The sequence below is a fragment of the Corticium candelabrum genome, chromosome 11 (genome assembly GCF_963422355.1).
Source record: "Corticium candelabrum chromosome 11, ooCorCand1.1, whole genome shotgun sequence".
Taxonomy (NCBI): domain Eukaryota; kingdom Metazoa; phylum Porifera; class Homoscleromorpha; order Homosclerophorida; family Plakinidae; genus Corticium; species Corticium candelabrum.
This window is the reverse complement of record NC_085095.1, coordinates 6,472,827-6,491,102: the sequence shown is the minus strand read 5'-3', so window position 1 is coordinate 6,491,102 and position 18,276 is coordinate 6,472,827. Positions and strand designations below refer to the sequence as shown.

Below are 18,276 nucleotides of genomic sequence, written 5' to 3'. Positions count from 1 at the left end.
TAGCAAAAGTATAGTTCAGGTACATTTAGACACTTTCAAAGTTTCAAATAGTTCGTAAATGTGCAGCAGCTGCATGTTCCGTAATATATAAAAAAGCTAGCAGCCAAGGGTCTATGATCCTTGTCAGGATTGAACATCCGGGAACGACGAAAAAGCTGCGAGACTGGTCACGAGTCTAAAATTATGAGATGTTGCAATAGGATAAGTGAAGTCCTAGATTGTTATTGAGTAGAAACCTACTCAACTGCAATTGTCTATACAGTATAATCAAAATGCATGCCTTCAGGGTGTGCAAAATGTCAGTTTGCATATCGACAAAGCCAGTACATAAATCTCTCAGCTAGACAGCAGAAACAGCTTGTAGCAAGTAGCACATAAGTCAAGAGTCAAACTAATACAATGCACTCCATTATAGTCCACGGAATTTTAGAACAATGTACGTGCATCAGTTAGCAGAGACTGCAAAGTTATTCCCTGTGGTAATGCTTGCTCTTTTAGCCAGCTTTTAGCCTTTTCTCCCAACAGCTCCCACTCATCTCTATAAGCATCCAACTTCATCTCCAACCAGACTAATATCACAGCAGTTACCCACACAGATGACTGACTTTTAGACATTGGAGTAGGAAACGGTGAGGTATACTCCAAGTCTTTCATTGATTTATTGATAAGCTGCGCAGTCTCAGCAGTTAGTGCCCAAGCTCCTGATGCCTTCTGCTGTGATACAATGACTAACATGGATGGTAGCAAGTCTCCTTGAGACTGGGTTTGAGGATGACTCTGATAGTCACTCGTTGAACAACGTTCAGCAGCTGCATTCTCCTTATCACCATCACTACGGTACTGGTGTGAAAATGAACGTAGTCCACATACTTGAGCAGCATCCACATAGTCAGGGCCGGCCTGTACACCTCCTAAACCGCCACCTCCAAATGCACATCCTGTAAGCGGTAGTGCACCTTTTGATTCTGCACCTTCAAGCATAGGTGCATTTCTACTCAAAGACTTTGACCGCGTATGTGCTACATCAAACTTAGCACCTCTACTACTTAATTTTTGAGCCTGTCTTCCAAATAAACGTCCAAAGAAACTTCCAGCTTTCTTTTTAGAACCTAACGAATAATAAGTATGCATATCTGAAAAGGACGTCTCAAAAGATGAGTAGTATATGGCCGAGTCACTTGCAACAGCTACAGGAATATGATGCACTTCCATGCTGCCCTGCACAGGCACTTCGCTTTCATCATTCACAGCAATAAATGCTGTTTGCTTACACACAACACTAGCTGCAGTGCTGAGCTCTACCACTAATTTCTCTCTTGATTTTGGTGGCGTTTCACCACGTTCCACTGACAACTTGCCTAATTTCTTTTCTGTATCTTCACTTGTGCTGTCTTCTTGGAGATCATTAAGGACTGATCTAATGGCAAGCTGGTGAATAGCCATGCTGGGTGCAGTGCTTCGTGCATCGAGTGAAAATGACAACGTGTGCTCAAATGGATTGCCACTGACAACACCCTTCATCGTTGCAGAGCAGTTGTGCACCACAGATGATGGCATATTGGATACAAGTCCATAAATGATCAAACGATCACCACTGAACACGGGAGGAATCTTTGTTGGTGTCTGAATGACACGAGCATCATCAGGAAGAGACCATGTGATGCAAACATCTGAAATTGATGCTGCCAGAGCTCTTTTCAGCATTCGCATCACCTATAGAAAATAATTAGTTACACAAAGAACATAAACCATGAGAGTATTCACCTTTGGTTGCATTCTCTCTCCCGTCTGAATAAATTCGCTAGATCCATTACCCGAAAGAGCAATACCCTTCACTAATTCAGTCGATGCTCCAGACCCAATGCCGACAGCAAAACACCTGTCACATCATCATAAAAAATGAGTACAAAAATATCACACATGCAGCCACACACTACTAGTACTGTACCTTGCTACATGAACATTCTCCTTCACTTCTTTAATAACAGCCCAGGTACTAGACACAGCACCATCAGTAAGAACAAACACCTGCTTAGGAAGGCCATTCTTTGAACGCATGCTAAATACTTTCTGGAGAGGTTCTAGTAATTCTGTACCTCCCATATCAGCAGAAATGCTTTAGGTATGCTTTGATGCCTTATCAAGGTGAGTCTGATCATATGGAACACTGCACGGAAACAAAAACGTATACGTAGAGCCAAATCCTACGATGTTGAAAAAGCAGCCCTTTGGGATGCTTTTAAGAAATAGCATTAGTGTTTCCTTTGCCGCATCGATGTATGATCCAGCCATACTACCACTTCTATCAATAACAAAAACCAGCTCACTGACAGATTCAGCCGAGCTGAAATCTGCAAAGTAATTCAAAGAGATGGCCGGGTTTTGCAGCAACGAATGATTGGCTTCAGAAGTACTCCCTGCCTCTACAATGACATGTGGCCTGTGAAGATTGCCAGGCGCTATGGTTAGAACAAGATCTTTATCAAACCTATGTTCTTCAGCCAGCGTTACATCAGTCACTTGGAACCCTTTATCATCAATAGTTGTTGTCACTTTCAGCTTATGGCTGACCGATTCTACTTTATTCACGTCGCCTTCAATTCGAGCGTTGAAACTGAAAGTGTAGGGAATCCGAGAAGCAGGAAGATAAGTAACATCTTTCGTTGGATTTTCTTCTCCGGCCTTGCTGTACCTTGGAGTGAGAACGGACGGCAAATTGAATTTGACCGAGCCATCATGCTCTGTATGCAGCTCCGTAATGTACTTCAGCGTCACCACAGCCTTCTTCTGAGCGGGAAGATTGCCCACACTCACAGTGAAGATATCGTCACGCTCGGATTCCATCAGAAAGGCAGACTGACCGCCTGCAATTGCGTCATCATACATATCTTTCGCTTTCTGTTTCTCCTTCACTTTCCCTTTGATCTTTCGGTCGTCGAGAGTAGCCGCGAAATCAACGACGATAGAAGAAGAGTCTAGTGGAAAAGTAAAAATTGCTTCAATTGGGTGTCTACCCTCGTTCTCATACTCGAAACTGCTCTCAACATGCGCAGCGTAACCACGTACGCTTGTTACTACTTTCACTCCTCGCAGAGGAATGGGAGATCTTCCTTTCTTTGTCAGGAGACCGGACGGTGCCATTACTGACGTTATCACATGACAGATGTGGGCGGGTCGATAGACGGATGTGGACGGTATTATCTGTTCAGCGTACAAGCGTAGACATGCACAGTGTAGACATGCACAGTGTAGACATGCACAGTGTAGACATGCACAGTGTAGACATGCACAGTGTAGACATGCACAGTGTAGACATGCACAGTGTAGACATGCACAGTGTAGACATGCACAGTGTAGACATGCACAGTGTAGACATGCACAGTGTAGACATGCACAGTGTAGACATGCACAGTGTAGACATGCACAGTGTAGACATGCACAGTGTAGACATGCACAGTGTAGACATGCACAGTGTAGACATGCACAGTGTAGACATGTACAGTGTATATCATTTTTACTAAAATTTTAGTTCCACTTTTACCGTATGTGCCAAATTGTTACGAGAGCGGATGTCGCCAATTATCCTCTAGTAATTCTAAGTTGTTTCTCTAACACACAACGCAGATGCTTCATAATCATTGTTTTCCAAAGTTACAAGACAAGTTTTAGGTCGAATTGTGTTGTGCGTGTCATAGTCCATTTCTTCTTGGATAGAGCTGATTTGCAAATACGTGACCGGATCCAGAAACGCGAGAGAGACATTATAAATGTATTATCCGGGGCCCACATTAGGGTCATAAAGTGGTTATCCGGGTCTTCGTCGATGATGTCTGTGCCTCCGGAGGTCAAGTCGTTGCAGCCGTTTCTTCGCACTGCGCGGGATTTTGAGAAAAGGGATCCTGTCGTTTCATACTATTGTAAGTAACGCTGTCAGGTTTTTAGTAGAGGGTGATAAAGCGGGTCACGTGACTAGTGCGTTGTAGGTTCTCTCTATGCCATTCAAGAGGGTCTACGAATAGGAGGCAACAAACAACCGGCTTGAGAGGCTGTTGTGGGCGAGGAGCGCGTGAAAGCGACGTGCAGGTTCGGAATGCGTTCGAACGCGTCCGGTGGCATATTTGACACACACACGAAACGTGGTGAAGCGAAGAAAAGCTAGAGCTGCCGACCAATGTTGCTCCTGACCACGCCTACGTCAAGGGTATTTTTAGTTATACGGAATCTATTGATGACGTCCTACGCGTGTTGCGGTTATCCGAGATTTAATCCTGACAAAAATTTTTAGTTAGCTTTAGAGAAGCACTGTATCTGTACTTTTATTAGACCCGAGGCGCGCATGTGCCTCGGGTTACGGTAGTAGGTCGCGTCGACCACCTCGACGATATTAGACGCGTAAGTGGGTTGATAGACGGATGTGGGCGTGTCGATAGACAGATGTGGACGATATTAGCGACTCCGTCCAGTACCATGGCCAAAAACGTGCTCGAATGGCGTCGGACGAGCGCGAAACTTAGCAAAAGCATAGTTCAGGTACATTTAGACACGTTCAAAGTTTCAAATAGTTCGTGAATGTGCAGCAGCTGCATGTTCCGTAATATATAAATAAGCTAGCAGCCAAGGGTCTATGATCCTTGTCAGGATTGAACATCCGGGAACGACGAAAGAGCTGCGAGACTGGTCACGAGTCTAAAATTATGAGATGTTGCAATAGGATAAGTGAAGTCCTAGATTGTTATTGAGTAAAAAGCTACTCAACTGCAATTGTCCATACAGTATAATCAAAATGCATGCCTTCAGGGTGTGCAAAATGTCAGTTTGCATATCGACAAAGCCAGTACATAAATCTCTCAGCTAGACAGCAGAAACAGCTTGTAGCAAGTAGCACATAAGTCAAGAGTCAAACTAATACAATGCACTCCATTAGAGTCCACGGAATTTACAACAATTTACGTGCATCAGTTAGCAGAGACTGCAAAGTTATTCCCTGTGGTAATGCTTGCTCTTTTAGCCATCTTTTAGCCTTTTCTCCCAACAGCTCCCACTCATCTCTATAAGCATCCAACTTCATCTCCAACCAGACTAATATCACAGCAGTTACCCACACAGATGACTGAATTTTAGACATTGAAGTAGGAAAAGGTGAGGCATACTCCAAGTCTTTCATTGATTTATTGATAAGCTGCGCAGTCTCAGCAGTTAGTGCCCAAGCTCCTGATGCCTTCTGCTGTGATACAATGACTAACATGGATGGTAGCAAGTCTCCTTGAGACTGGGTTTGAGGATGACTCTGATAGTCACTCGTTGAACAACGTTCAGCAGCTGCATTCTCCTTATCACCATCACTACGGTACTGGTGTGAAAATGAACGTGGTCCACATACTTGAGCAGCATCCACATAGTCAGGGCCGGCCTGTACACCTCCTAAACCGCCACCTCCAAATGCACATCCTGTAAGCGGTAGTGCACCTTCTGATTCTGCACCTTCAAGCATAGGTGCATTTCTACTCAAAGACTTTGACTGCGTATGTGCTACATTAAACTTAGCACCTCTACTACTTAATTTTTGAGCCTGTCTTCCAAATAAATGTCCAAAGAAACTTCCAGCTTTCTTTTTAGAACGTAATGACAAAAAAATAGGCATATCTGGAAAGTACGTCCCAAGAGATGAGTAGTATATGGCCGAGTCACTTCCAACAGCTACAGGAATATGATGCACTTCCATGCTGCCCTGCGCAGGCACTTCGCTTTCATCATTCACAGCAATAAATGCTGTTTGCTTACACACAACACTAGCTGCTGTGCTGAGCTCTACCACTAATTTCTCTCTTGATTTTGGTGCCATTTCACCACGTTCCACTGACAACTTGCCTAATTTCTTTTCTGTATCTTCACTTGTGCTGTCTTCTTGGAGATCATTAAGGACTGACCTAATGGCAAGCTGGTGAATAGCCATGCTGGGTGCAGTGCTTCGTGCATCGAGTGAAAATGACAACGTGTGCTCAAATGGATTGCCACTGACAACACCCTTCATCGTTGCAGAGCAGTTGTGCACCACAGATGATGGCATATGGGATACAAGTCCATAAATGATCAAACGATTACCACTGAACACGGGAGGAATCTTTGTTGGTGTCTGAATGACACAAGCATCATCAGGAAGAGACCATGTGATGCAAACATCTGAAATTGATGCTGCCAGAGCTCTCTTCAGCATTCGCATCACCTATAGAAAATAATTAGTTAAACAAAGAACATAAACAATGAGAGTATTCACCTTTGGTTGCATTCTCTCTCCCGTCTGAATATATTCACTAGATCCATTACCCAAAAGAGCAATACCCTCCACTAATTCAGTCGATGCTCCAGACCCAATGCCGACAGCAAAACACCTGTCACATCATCATAAAAAATGAGTACAAAAATTTCACACGTGCAGCCACACACTACTAGTATTGTACCTTGCTACATGAACATTCTTCTTCACTTCCTTAATAACAGCTCTGGTACTAGACACAGCACCATCAGTAAGAACAAACACCTGCTTAGGAAGGCCATTCTTTGAAGGCATGCTAAATACTTTCTGGAGAGGTTTTAGTAATTCTGTACATCCCATATCAGCAGAAATGCTTTGGGTATGCTTTGATGCCTTATCAAGGTGAGTCTGATCATATGGAACACTGCGCCGAAACAAAAACGTATACGTAGAGCCAAATCCTACGATGTTGAAAAAGCAGCCCTTTGGGATGCTTTTAAGAAATAGCATTAGTGTTTCCTTTGCCGCATCCATGTATGATCCATCCATACTAATACTTCTATCAATAACAAACACCAGCTCACTGACAGATTCAGCCAAGCTGAAATCTGGAAAGTAATTCAAAGAGATGGCCGGGTTTTGCAGTAACGAATGATTGGCTTCAGAAGTACTCCCTGCCTCTACAATGACATGTGGCCTATGAAGATTGCCAGGCGCTATGGTTAGAACAAGATCTTTATCAAACCTATGTTCATCAGCCAGAGCTACATCAGTCACTTGGAAACCTTTATCATCAAAAGTTGTTGTCACTTTCAGCTTATGGCTGACCGATTCTACTTTATTCACGTCGCCTTCAATTCGAGCGTTGAAACTGAAAGTGTAGGGAATCTGAGAAGCAGGAAGATAAGTAACATCTTCCGTTGGATTTTCTTCTCCGGCCTTGCTGTACCTTGGAGTGAGAACGGAGGGCAAATTGAATTTGACCGAGCCATCATGCTCGGTATGCAGCTCCATAATGTACTTCAGCGTCACCACAGCCTTCTTCTGAGCGGGAAGATTGCCCACACTCACAGTGAAGATATCGTCACGCTCGAATTCCATCAGCAAGGCAGACTGACCGCCTGCAATTGCGTCATCATACCTAGCTTTCGCTTTCTGTTTCTCCTTCACTTTCCCTTTGATCTTTCGGTCGTCGAGAGTAGCCGCGAAATCAACGACGACAGAAGAAGAGTCTAATGGAAAAGTAAAAATTGCTTCAATTGGGTGTCTACCCTCGTTCTCATACTCGAAACTGCTCTCAACATGCGCAGCGTAACCACGTACGCTTGTTACTACTTTCACTCCTCGCAGAGGAACGGGAGATCTTCCTTTCTTTGTCAGGAGACCGGACTGTGCCATTACTGACGTTATCACATGACAGATGTGGGCGGGTCGATAGACGGATGTGGACGGTATTATCTATTCAGCGTACAAGCGTAGACATGTACAGTGCAGACAAGCGTAGACATGTACAGTGCAGACATGTACAGTGCAGACATGTAGTACAGTGCAGACATGTAGTACAGTGCAGACATGTAGTACAGTGCAGACATGTAGTACAGTGCAGACATGTAGTACAGTGCAGACATGTAGTACAGTGCAGACATGTAGTACAGTGCAGACATGTAGTACAGTGCAGACATGTAGTACAGTGCAGACATGTAGTACAGTGCAGACATGTAGTACAGTGCAGACATGTAGTACAGTGCAGACATGTAGTACAGTGCAGACATGTAGTACAGTGCAGACATGTAGTACAGTGCAGACATGTAGTACAGTGCAGACATGTAGTACAGTGCAGACATGTAGTACAGTGCAGACATGTAGTACAGTGCAGACATGTAGTACAGTGCAGACATGTAGTACAGTGCAGACATGTAGTACAGTGCAGACATGTAGTACAGTGCAGACATGTAGTACAGTGCAGACATGTAGTACAGTGCAGACATGTAGTACAGTGCAGACATGTAGTACAGTGCAGACATGTAGTACAGTGCAGACATGTAGTACAGTGCAGACATGTAGTACAGTGCAGACATGTAGTACAGTGCAGACATGTAGTACAGTGCAGACATGTAGTACAGTGCAGACATGTAGTACAGTGCAGACATGTAGTACAGTGCAGACATGTAGTACAGTGCAGACATGTAGTACAGTGCAGACATGTAGTACAGTGCAGACATGTAGTACAGTGCAGACATGTAGTACAGTGCAGACATGTAGTACAGTGCAGACATGTAGTACAGTGCAGACATGTAGTACAGTGCAGACATGTAGTACAGTGCAGACATGTAGTACAGTGCAGACATGTAGTACAGTGCAGACATGTAGTACAGTGCAGACATGTAGTACAGTGCAGACATGTAGTACAGTGCAGACATGTAGTACAGTGCAGACATGTAGTACAGTGCAGACATGTAGTACAGTGCAGACATGTAGTACAGTGCAGACATGTAGTACAGTGCAGACATGTAGTACAGTGCAGACATGTAGTACAGTGCAGACATGTAGTACAGTGCAGACATGTAGTACAGTGCAGACATGTAGTACAGTGCAGACATGTAGTACAGTGCAGACATGTAGTACAGTGCAGACATGTAGTACAGTGCAGACATGTAGTACAGTGCAGACATGTAGTACAGTGCAGACATGTAGTACAGTGCAGACATGTAGTACAGTGCAGACATGTAGTACAGTGCAGACATGTAGTACAGTGCAGACATGTAGTACAGTGCAGACATGTAGTACAGTGCAGACATGTAGTACAGTGCAGACATGTAGTACAGTGCAGACATGTAGTACAGTGCAGACTGTGGTAACTCTACTCAAGTGTTATTAGACAACCGCCAACTCAGAGCTAAACCGCGCACGCGCAACCGGACCCACGTCCTCGCATGTCAACCTACTACACCCCTTCCCCCTAAAGTCTTTTACCCCTACTTGTATGATAGTGCTAGTTTACAAGTCTAGTCTGTCCGGCGCCTTCCTTGCTCGAGCAGATCTTCTGACCCCGGTTGATGCCGGCTCCATGTTGCTGGTTGCTTCATGGCCAACCGTTTCCCCCTGACCACCGTGGTCACCGTTTGTTTCCGAGATGCTCCCTCCTGGTTCACTTGTTACCTCGATTGAAGGCAGTTCTTCCGTCATGTTAGACTCCGGTGGTGATGCAGCGGGGTCTGTATGTGTGCCGTTGGGTAGTGGGTCATCTTCCAGTTGACGCGACCGAATGTGATCTTGGTGTCTTCGTAACATTCTACCATCAGGCAACATGACTCGGAATGATAGTGGACCCGTTCTTTCTTTCACTGTTGCCATAACCCATGGCGTGCCCTGTCCAAAATTTTTCACGTACACCAACTGTCCAACCTCAAACGTTCGGTCTCGACTGCGCTTATCATGGTCGTTTCTTTGTTGCTCCTGCTTCTTGTACGTATAGGCCGCCAAGTCGGGACGTAGTAGATCCAATCTACTCCGCGGCATCCGCCCTAACAGTAAGAGAGCCGGTGGTTCACCAGTGGTAGCGTGTGGTGTGATTCGGTACCGCAGCAGGAATCTGTCAATTTTACTCTCCAATGATCCATACTCCGAATTCATTCTCTTCATAGCCCCTTTGAAGGTTGCTACTGCTCGTTCTGCCAACCCGTTAGACGATGGGTGATATGGCGCAGAATAGATGTGCTTAATGCCATTTCCTTCCATAAATTGCCGAAATTCAGCACTGGTAAAGGCAGCCCCATTATCAGATACTACTATCTCTGGAATGCCATGTGTTGCAAATAACCGCTGCAGCTTCTTGATCGTTACGCGCGCCGTCGTAGATGTCATAGTGTCCACCTCCAGCCACTTGGAATAGGCGTCAACTACGATAAGGAACGACTGGCCAAGAAACGGCCCAGCAAAATCAATGTGTAAGCGAGACCATGCTCTGTCTGCTTGTGCCCACGGATGCAGAGGTGCCAACGCCGGCAATTTGCGATGTACCTGACAAGTGTGGCATCCTTTCACTACTCTCTCCAGCTCCTTGTCTATGCCCGGCCACCATACGAAACTTCGAGCAAGCCCCTTCATCCTTGTTTCTCCTGGGTGTGATACATGAAGCTCTTCTAACACTGATGATCGTGTTTGAGGTGGTACTACCACGCGTCCTCCCCAAAACACACAGCCACCTGAAACGCTTAGCTCGTAGCGTCGGTTAAAGTACGGCCGGATATCAGCTCGTTCCACAACACTTGGCCATCCAGTCAGTGTATACTGACGCACTTGGGATAACACTGGGTCTCTCTCCGTCCCCCGTCGTATCTGGACTGCGGTGATTGGTTTGGTTGACGATGAACTCAGTGTCTGCAATGCCAGCACAGCCTCCACAGGCTCTTCCTCTTCGTCGGGCACCCCACTGCTTGGCAGTCGGCTTAACCCATCTGCATTGCTATTTAACGATCCGGGTCGATACGTCATTGTATACTGATAACTGGACAGCATCAGTGACCAACGTTGCACTCGTCCGGAGCACATTGCTGGTACGCCTCTGTTCTCCCCCAATAAGGTGAGCAGTGGTTTATGGTCGGTAAAAATGGTAAACTGGTGTCCAAACACGTACTGTCGAAACCGTTTAACCCCAAACACCACTGACAATGCTTCCCTGTCGATCTGTGCATATCCTTGTTCCGCCTTGGTCAAAGAACGGGACGCGTAGGCAATCGGTCTTTCCCCACCATCCGGGTACTGATGTGACAACACGGCTCCTATCCCTACCGGTGAAGCATCACAGGCAAGCGACAAAGGTATCCTCGGATCGTAATGAACTAGTAGCTTATCTGACTGTAATGCTGCCTTTGAACATCTGAATGCCGTCTTTTGTTCTTCACCCCATCTCCAGTTCATTCCTTGACGAAGGAGCTTGTACAAGGGCGCCAAGGTCTTTGCTAGGCCTGGTAGGAATCGGCCGTAGTAGTTAATTAGCCCTAAATAGGCTCGTAGTTGGCCCACGTCGGTGGGTTCTGGCGCTGCTCGAACAGCCTGGACTTTCTCATCCGTTGGGTAAATTCCCTTGCTGTCAATCCGATGTCCTAAATACTGTATCTCCTTTTTCAAGAAGGAACACTTCTGTCTTTTCAACCGAATTCTTGCTCCTGCCAATCGGCTCAACACAGCTTCTAAGTTCCTTAGATGTTCCTTCTGTGATCGACCCGTGATGAGAATATCATCTAGGTAGACCACTGTTCCTGGAATTCCCTGCAACAGACAATCCATTATCCTCTGGAAGATCGCTGGTGCAGCTGCTACTCCAAACGGCAGCCTGTTATACTGAAACAATCCCAAGTGGGTGTTAATGACCAGGTATTGCTTGGACTGTTCTTCCAGTTTCACTTGTTGATATGCATGACTAAGATCGAGCTTTGTAAATGTCTGTCCCCCAGCCAACGAAGCAAAAATGTCTTCCACTCTTGGTAATGGGTACTTCTCAGTCTCTGCCACCTGGTTAACCGTGAGTCGATAATCACCACAGATCCTAATGGAGCCGTCAGCTTTCAATATGGGGACAATGGGAGCCGCCCAGTTGGCAAATCGAACCGGTTCAATTATGCCCTCAGCTTCTAGTCGCTTTAGCTCATGTTCTACCTTCGCCCGGTAGGCATATGGTACTGGTCTCGGCTTGAAAAATCGCGCTGCACTGCCCTCTTTCACTTTGACAGCAGCCATCGTTCCTTTCAACTCACCAATCCCTTCTTCAAACACACCATCAAACCTCTTCAGCAACTCTGTGCAGGACGTCTCTGTACCAATGGACTTGATGTGTCCCTTCTGTAACATTTCATGCCATGGTAATACGAGTGACTTCATCCAGTTCCTTCCCAGTAGATTGGGTCCATCATTACGCACCACTATTAGTGGTAGCGTTGCAATCTGATTTTGAGTCCGCACTCGGACATCCAGCTCTCCCAACACTGTCAATGGTTCCCCAGAGTAAGTATGCAACCTCACTTGTGGTCGTCGTAAACCAGGCAACTCTTGCCTCTTCCACAGTTTCTTGTAAGTGCTCTCACTTACAATTGACACTGATGCTCCAGTATCAACTTCCATCTGTACTGCTTTCTTGTTGATATGAACCGTCACTGCTAGTGGTTCATTCTGACACTCCTTACCCACAACGTATACTGTATACATTCCTTCAACTCCATCATCGCTTTGCCCTTCTTCCACTGCTTGTTGGGCTTTGGGTGTAAGAGGTGTGGTTTCAACTCGATGTGTTTTCGTCACAGGAGATTGGGCAGCTATTTCATTCCTTGCCTGGCCTGGCTGTCGCTGGCCTCGACATGCTCGAGCGAGGTGTCCAACCTTCTTGCACTTATGGCACTGCATCCTCTGAGCATAACAACTGTTTGGTGGGTGGAATCCAAGGCACCGGAAACACTTCATCTTAGGTAGACTGGGCTTGGTTTCCTGCATTTTGTGTACCTCTCCTTCTACGCTGTCACCAGTCGGTCTCTGAATCTCCTCTGCATTCAGTGCAGCTGTCTCCATCGCTCTGGCTAAACTCAGTGCTTTGTCAAACGTGAGTTCCTTTTCTTGCAGCAGTCTCCGTTGGATCCTCCCATCACTCACTCCGCACACCAACCTGTCCCTTAGCATGTCAGCTAGTGTGTCTCCAAAGTCACAATCCGTGGAAAAACGGCGCAGTTCAGCCATAAACTGCACTACTGATTCCCCTGGCTTCTGTGATCTACTGTTGAAGCGGAAGCGTTGAACAACAGTGGACGGCTTCGGGTTCACGTGATCTTTGACCTTTGCTACGATGTCGTCATACTCCGCGTCTTCCGGCTTGCCAGGCGCCAACAGGTTGCGAATCAGCTTATACGTTTGCACTCCACATACGCTCAACAATACCGCCTTCTTGCGCTCTGTGTCAGTGATCCCGTTGGCTACGCAGAAGAACTTCACGCGCTCCACGTAATGCATCCACTCCTCTTGATTTCCCTCAAAGGGACCGACGGCACCCACTACAGTGGACATACCTCACGATTGGTTCGCTGACCTCGTCGCCAATGTGGTAACTCTACTCAAGTGTTATTAGACAACCGCCAACTCAGAGCTAAACCGCGCACGCGCAACCGGACCCACGTCCTCGCATGTCAACCTACTACACAGACATGTAGTACAGTGCAGACATGTAGTACAGTGCAGACATGTAGTACAGTGCAGACATGTAGTACAGTGCAGACATGTAGTACAGTGCAGACATGTAGTACAGTGCAGACATGTAGTACAGTGCAGACATGTAGTACAGTGCAGACATGTAGTACAGTGCAGACATGTAGTACAGTGCAGACATGTAGTACAGTGCAGACATGTAGTACAGTGCAGACATGTAGTACAGTGCAGACATGTAGTACAGTGCAGACATGTAGTACAGTGCAGACATGTAGTACAGTGCAGACATGTAGTACAGTGCAGACATGTAGTACAGTGCAGACATGTAGTACAGTGCAGACATGTAGTACAGTGCAGACATGTAGTACAGTGCAGACATGTAGTACAGTGCAGACATGTAGTACAGTGCAGACATGTAGTACAGTGCAGACATGTAGTACAGTGCAGACATGTAGTACAGTGCAGACATGTAGTACAGTGCAGACATGTAGTACAGTGCAGACATGTAGTACAGTGCAGACATGTAGTACAGTGCAGACATGTAGTACAGTGCAGACATGTAGTACAGTGCAGACATGTAGTACAGTGCAGACATGTAGTACAGTGCAGACATGTAGTACAGTGCAGACATGTAGTACAGTGCAGACATGTACAGTGCAGACATGTACAGTGCAGACATGTACAGTGCAGACATGTACAGTGCAGACATGTACAGTGCAGACATGTAGTACAGTGTATATCATTTTTACTAAAATTTTAGTTCCACTTTTACCGTATGTGCCAAATTGTCACGAGAGCGGATGTCGCCAATTATCCTCTAGTAATTCTAAGTTGTTTCTCTAACACACAACGCAGATGCTTCATAATCATTGTTTTCCAAAGTTACAAGACAAGTTTTAGGTCGAATTGTGTTGTGCGTGTCATAGTCCATTTCTTCTTGGATAGAGCTGATTTGCAAATACGTGACCGGATCCATAAACGCGAGAGAGACATTATAAATGTGTTATCCGGGGCCCACATTAGGGTCATAAAGTGGTCATCCGGGTCTTCGTCGATGATGTCTGTGCCTCCGGAGGTCAAGTCGTTGCAGCCGTTTCTTCGCGCTGCGCGGGAATTTGAGAAAAGGGATCCTGTCGTTTCATACTATTGTAAGTAACGCTGTCGGGTTCTTAGTAGAGGGTGATAAAGCGGGTCACGTGACTAGTACGTTGTAGGTTCTCTCTATGCCATTCAAGAGGGTCTACGAATAGGAGGCAACAAACAACCGGCAGGGAAAGCGTTTTTGATATCTTTGATGGACAGAATTGAAGTGGTAGTGTTTCAATTTGTTTGTGTTTCTCGATTTGTCTGTCTTTCTTCTGTCCTCTTTGTTTTCTCTCTCTTTTGTCTGTTTGATTGCTAGTCTGTCTGTGAGTTTGTTTGGTGGTCTGTATTCTCTTTTGTCTGTCTGTCAGTGTGTTTGTTAGTCTGCTTTTTCTGTCTGTTTGTTTGTCTGTCGACTTTTTTGTTTGTTTGCTTTTATGCCTGTTTATCTGCTTGGGTGTTAATTGGTCTGTCTTTTTGTTGGCCTGTTTGACAGTCTTTTCTGTCTGTCAGTGTTTTAATTGCCGTCTCTTTCTGTCTGTCTGTCTGTCTGTCTAGGGCAAGGGGGAGCAAAGCGACTGGTGGGGTGGAAGCACCCAGTCGGCAGTATACTGTTTACCATCATTGCCAGCATTGACAATAGGAGTTGAAACAAATTGGTAGACGCAGTAGCGTCGGCTTCTATCCTGTCTAAGCCAGTTGTTAGCGCCATATGGATTACACGGAACATGTACCTCGCTGGGACTTACCTGACGGATTGGGTTGGTGGGCTAGTAAGTGTTCAGGCTACAAAGCAAGATGCAGTCATGGCATGGCAACATTTACTAAATTAACTCAATGCAATTGCCCGTCACAACATCAGCTTCAGACAAAAACTTTCAACAGCTCCATACATAAGTTAATCTGTGAGTGTCTGTCTGTCTGTCTGTCTGTCTGTCTCTCTCTCTCTCTTTCTGTGTGTCTGTCTGTCTCTTTCTGTGTGTCTGTCTGTCAGTCAATTTTTTGGTTTTGTGTCTGTCTGTTTACCCGCTTGTGTGTTTGTTGGTCTGTCTTCAGTCTGTATAGTTTTCTACATTCACTTGTGTGTCGATTTGACTCTTTAATATGGTTACTACACGTGTTATATCCGTTTACAGACAAAGAAAGAATTGGCCGGTCATGAAGCTATTAGCAATGACATCGTTGGTCAGGCATTTGTCGAAGAGAGAGCTCTGAAGCTATTTTCGTATGCAGACACCGAGGATCGTGCAGCAAGATTCGGAATGTCAGACAAAGCATGAGCTCGTGCGTATTGTTGACGACACATTCGAATGATGCATTGAATGTGATGGTAGGAATGTGGTGAAGAGTTTCTACACGGCAAGCATTCTGTTCGACGTTCTCAAGCAGTTTGGCGAGCTCTCTCCCGAGGTGTGAATGCATGTGCATATGGTCACGTGATATGTTGATGCTTGTTGTCACGTGATGTTGTTATCTCTAGTCATGTGATAATATGTTGTCGTGTGTGTGTGTGTGTGTGTGTGAGCAGATTCCTGCGCAACAGAAGTATGCCAAGTGGAAGGCAACGTACATCAGCACTTGTCTCAAGAATGGTGAAACTCCCGTTGCTGGACCCGTCGGGGACGACGGCAAAGGAACCGACGACATGTTTATGGTGCCCACCCAGTCACATGAAAGTTCGAATTACGGGGACACGAGCGGCGGACAACAACCACAAATTGGTTTCTCATCGTTCGAACATCCGGCTCCCATGGCACCTGCGTATCCAGCATATCCAGCATACACTCAACCTCAACTACCCATTTCCACTTTACCACCTGCACACGGCTATCACCAGCCAGTGAATATGCAAGCATTCAGTGATACTGTCAGTCAGCCTGCCGCCCCGGCTGCAACTGCTGGTGCTGTCGTTAGTAATCCGCATCCTGTTCCTGCTGGAATCTTGCCGTATGACTCGAAGCGAGCGGAGAGAGTAAAAAAATTGTGTAAATTCACGGTCAGTTCATTGAACTACGAGGATGTCAAGACGGCGGTTGATTGTCTTACAAAAGCGCTAAATTTGCTTACCACAGGGAGAGAAGAAGCGTAGGGGGTATTTAAAATTGTGCAACAAACTAGTAGAGAGCTGTCATGTTTGTAGTTTGATTGTAGTTTGTATTAAAATAGTGAATCGCCTTGGCCAGTGTTTACTTGTCCCTTTGACGGAAGATTTCTCCTTTGTGAGCAGCTCTACCAAACTTAGTCACATCAGCTCCGAACTAACACAGAGCATACGTATTAGTTAATGTCTATGTATTGTGAGATGCATCCCTCCAATGCAATAGTCTAGTGTACTGTGAGATGCATCCCTTCAATACAATAGTCTAGTGTATTATGAGATGCATCCCTTCAATACAATAGTCTAGTGTATTGTGAGATGCATCCCTCCAATACAATAGTCTAGTGTATTGTGAGATGCATCCCTCCAATACAATAGTCTAGTGTATTGTGAGATGCATCCCTCCAATACAATAGTCTAGTGTATTGTGAGATGCATCCCTACTATACAATTAGTCTAGTATTGTTAGATGCATCCCTCCAATGCAATAGTCTAGTGTATTGTGAGATGCATCCCTTCAATACAATAGTCTAGTGTATTGTGAGATGCATCCCTCCAATACAATAGTCTAGTGTATTGTGAGACTAAATTCGGACATAATCAATAAACGGGCATTGACAATTGTTGGCAAGAAGGAGTCTGGTACCAGCGGGCCAGCTAACCTTGCCAAACGAGAATTTAGTTTTGACTTTTCATAAGTTTATGTTCGTGTGTGTGTGTGTGTGTGTGTGTGTGTGTGTGTGTGTGTGTGTGTGTGTGTGTGTGTGAGTGTGTGTGTGTGCTTGGTTGCATTGTAGTTTGTATTGTAGTTTGCGTTGTAGTTTGCATTGTAGTTTGCATTTTAGTTCGTGTCGTAGTTTGCTTGTAATTTGCCTTGTGCTTTTGATGACAGTACTGAAAAATATATATATTGTGAGATGCATCCCTCCAATACAATAGTCTAGTGTATTGTGAGATGCATCCCTCCAATACAATAGTCTAGTGTATTGTGAGATGCATCCCTACTATACAATTAGTCTAGTATTGTTAGATGCATCCCTCCAATACAATAGTCTAGTGTATTGTGAGATGCATCCCTCCAATGCAATAGTCTAGTGTATTGTGAGATGCATCCCTTCAATACAATAGTCTAGTGTATTGTGAGATGCATCCCTACAATACAATTAGTCTATGTAAGGACAATACAATAGTCTAGTGTATTGTGAGATGCATACCTCCAATACAAATGCATCCCTCCAATACAATAGTCTAGTATATTGTAAGATGCATCCCTACAATACAATTAGTCTATGTAAGGAGAGATGCATCCCTCCAATACAATAGTCTAGTGCATTGTGAGATGCATCCCTATAATACAATTAATCTATGTAAGGAGAGATGCATCCCTCCAATACAATAGTCTAGTGTATTGTGAGATGCATCCCTACAATACAATTAGTCTATGTAAGGACAATACAAAATAGCCTAGTGTATTGTGAGATGCATCTCTTCAATAAAATAGTCTAGTGTATTGTGAGATGCATCTCTCCAATACAATAGTCTAGTGTATTGTGAGATGAATCTCTTCAATAAAATAGTCTAGTGTATTGTGAGATGCATCTCTCCAATACAATAGTCTAGTGTATTGTGAAATGCATCCCTCCAATACAATCGT

The 18,276-nt window shown here is 45.1% G+C and overlaps 5 protein-coding genes across 6 annotated transcripts in view; 1 reads left to right on the top strand and 4 right to left on the bottom strand.

The window, feature by feature from the left end:
- Window positions 1-201: 201 nt before the first annotated feature.
- On the bottom strand, window positions 202-3,142 carry LOC134186634 (von Willebrand factor A domain-containing protein 5A-like). Its single transcript, XM_062654635.1, is given in 3 exon segments — window positions 202-1,713; window positions 1,765-1,879; window positions 1,949-3,142. Coding segments are annotated over 3 exon segments (2,595 nt in total). The 5' UTR covers window position 3,142; the 3' UTR covers window positions 202-426.
- Window positions 3,143-4,713: 1,571 nt separating this feature from the next.
- LOC134186577 (von Willebrand factor A domain-containing protein 5A-like) lies at window positions 4,714-14,343 on the bottom strand. Its single transcript, XM_062654565.1, has 4 exons — window positions 14,214-14,343; window positions 6,459-7,711; window positions 6,275-6,389; window positions 4,714-6,223 (listed from the first exon to the last, which is right to left on the bottom strand). Exons 2-4 carry the CDS (start codon window positions 7,649-7,651, stop codon window positions 4,937-4,939), a joined length of 2,595 nt encoding a protein of 864 aa, XP_062510549.1. The 5' UTR covers window positions 7,652-7,711; window positions 14,214-14,343; the 3' UTR covers window positions 4,714-4,936.
- Window positions 9,110-13,415, bottom strand: LOC134186896 (uncharacterized protein K02A2.6-like). The gene has a single exon (XM_062654975.1). It carries the CDS (start codon window positions 13,301-13,303, stop codon window positions 9,251-9,253), a length of 4,053 nt encoding a protein of 1,350 aa, XP_062510959.1. The 5' UTR covers window positions 13,304-13,415; the 3' UTR covers window positions 9,110-9,250.
- LOC134186578 (vacuolar protein sorting-associated protein VTA1 homolog) lies at window positions 14,136-16,746 on the top strand. 2 transcript variants are annotated; one of them, XM_062654566.1, is made up of 5 exons: window positions 14,136-14,589; window positions 14,656-14,753; window positions 15,661-15,788; window positions 15,859-15,934; window positions 16,053-16,746. In XM_062654566.1, the coding sequence occupies exons 1-5, from the start codon at window positions 14,217-14,219 to the stop codon at window positions 16,611-16,613; spliced, it is 1,236 nt and encodes a 411-aa protein (XP_062510550.1). In that variant the 5' UTR covers window positions 14,136-14,216; the 3' UTR covers window positions 16,614-16,746. The 2 variants fall into 2 exon arrangements, with proteins under 2 accessions (XP_062510550.1, XP_062510551.1); XM_062654567.1 differs by having other exon boundaries at window positions 14,485-14,589; window positions 14,646-14,753.
- The window catches only part of LOC134187224 (uncharacterized), a 5,254-nt gene continuing 3,625 nt past the window's right edge, over window positions 16,648-18,276 (bottom strand). Inside the window, exon 9 of the mRNA XM_062655341.1 lies at window positions 16,648-16,782. Coding sequence (XP_062511325.1) covers window positions 16,711-16,782 — 72 coding nt within the window. The 3' untranslated portion in view covers window positions 16,648-16,710. The remainder of the gene's footprint in view (window positions 16,783-18,276) is intronic.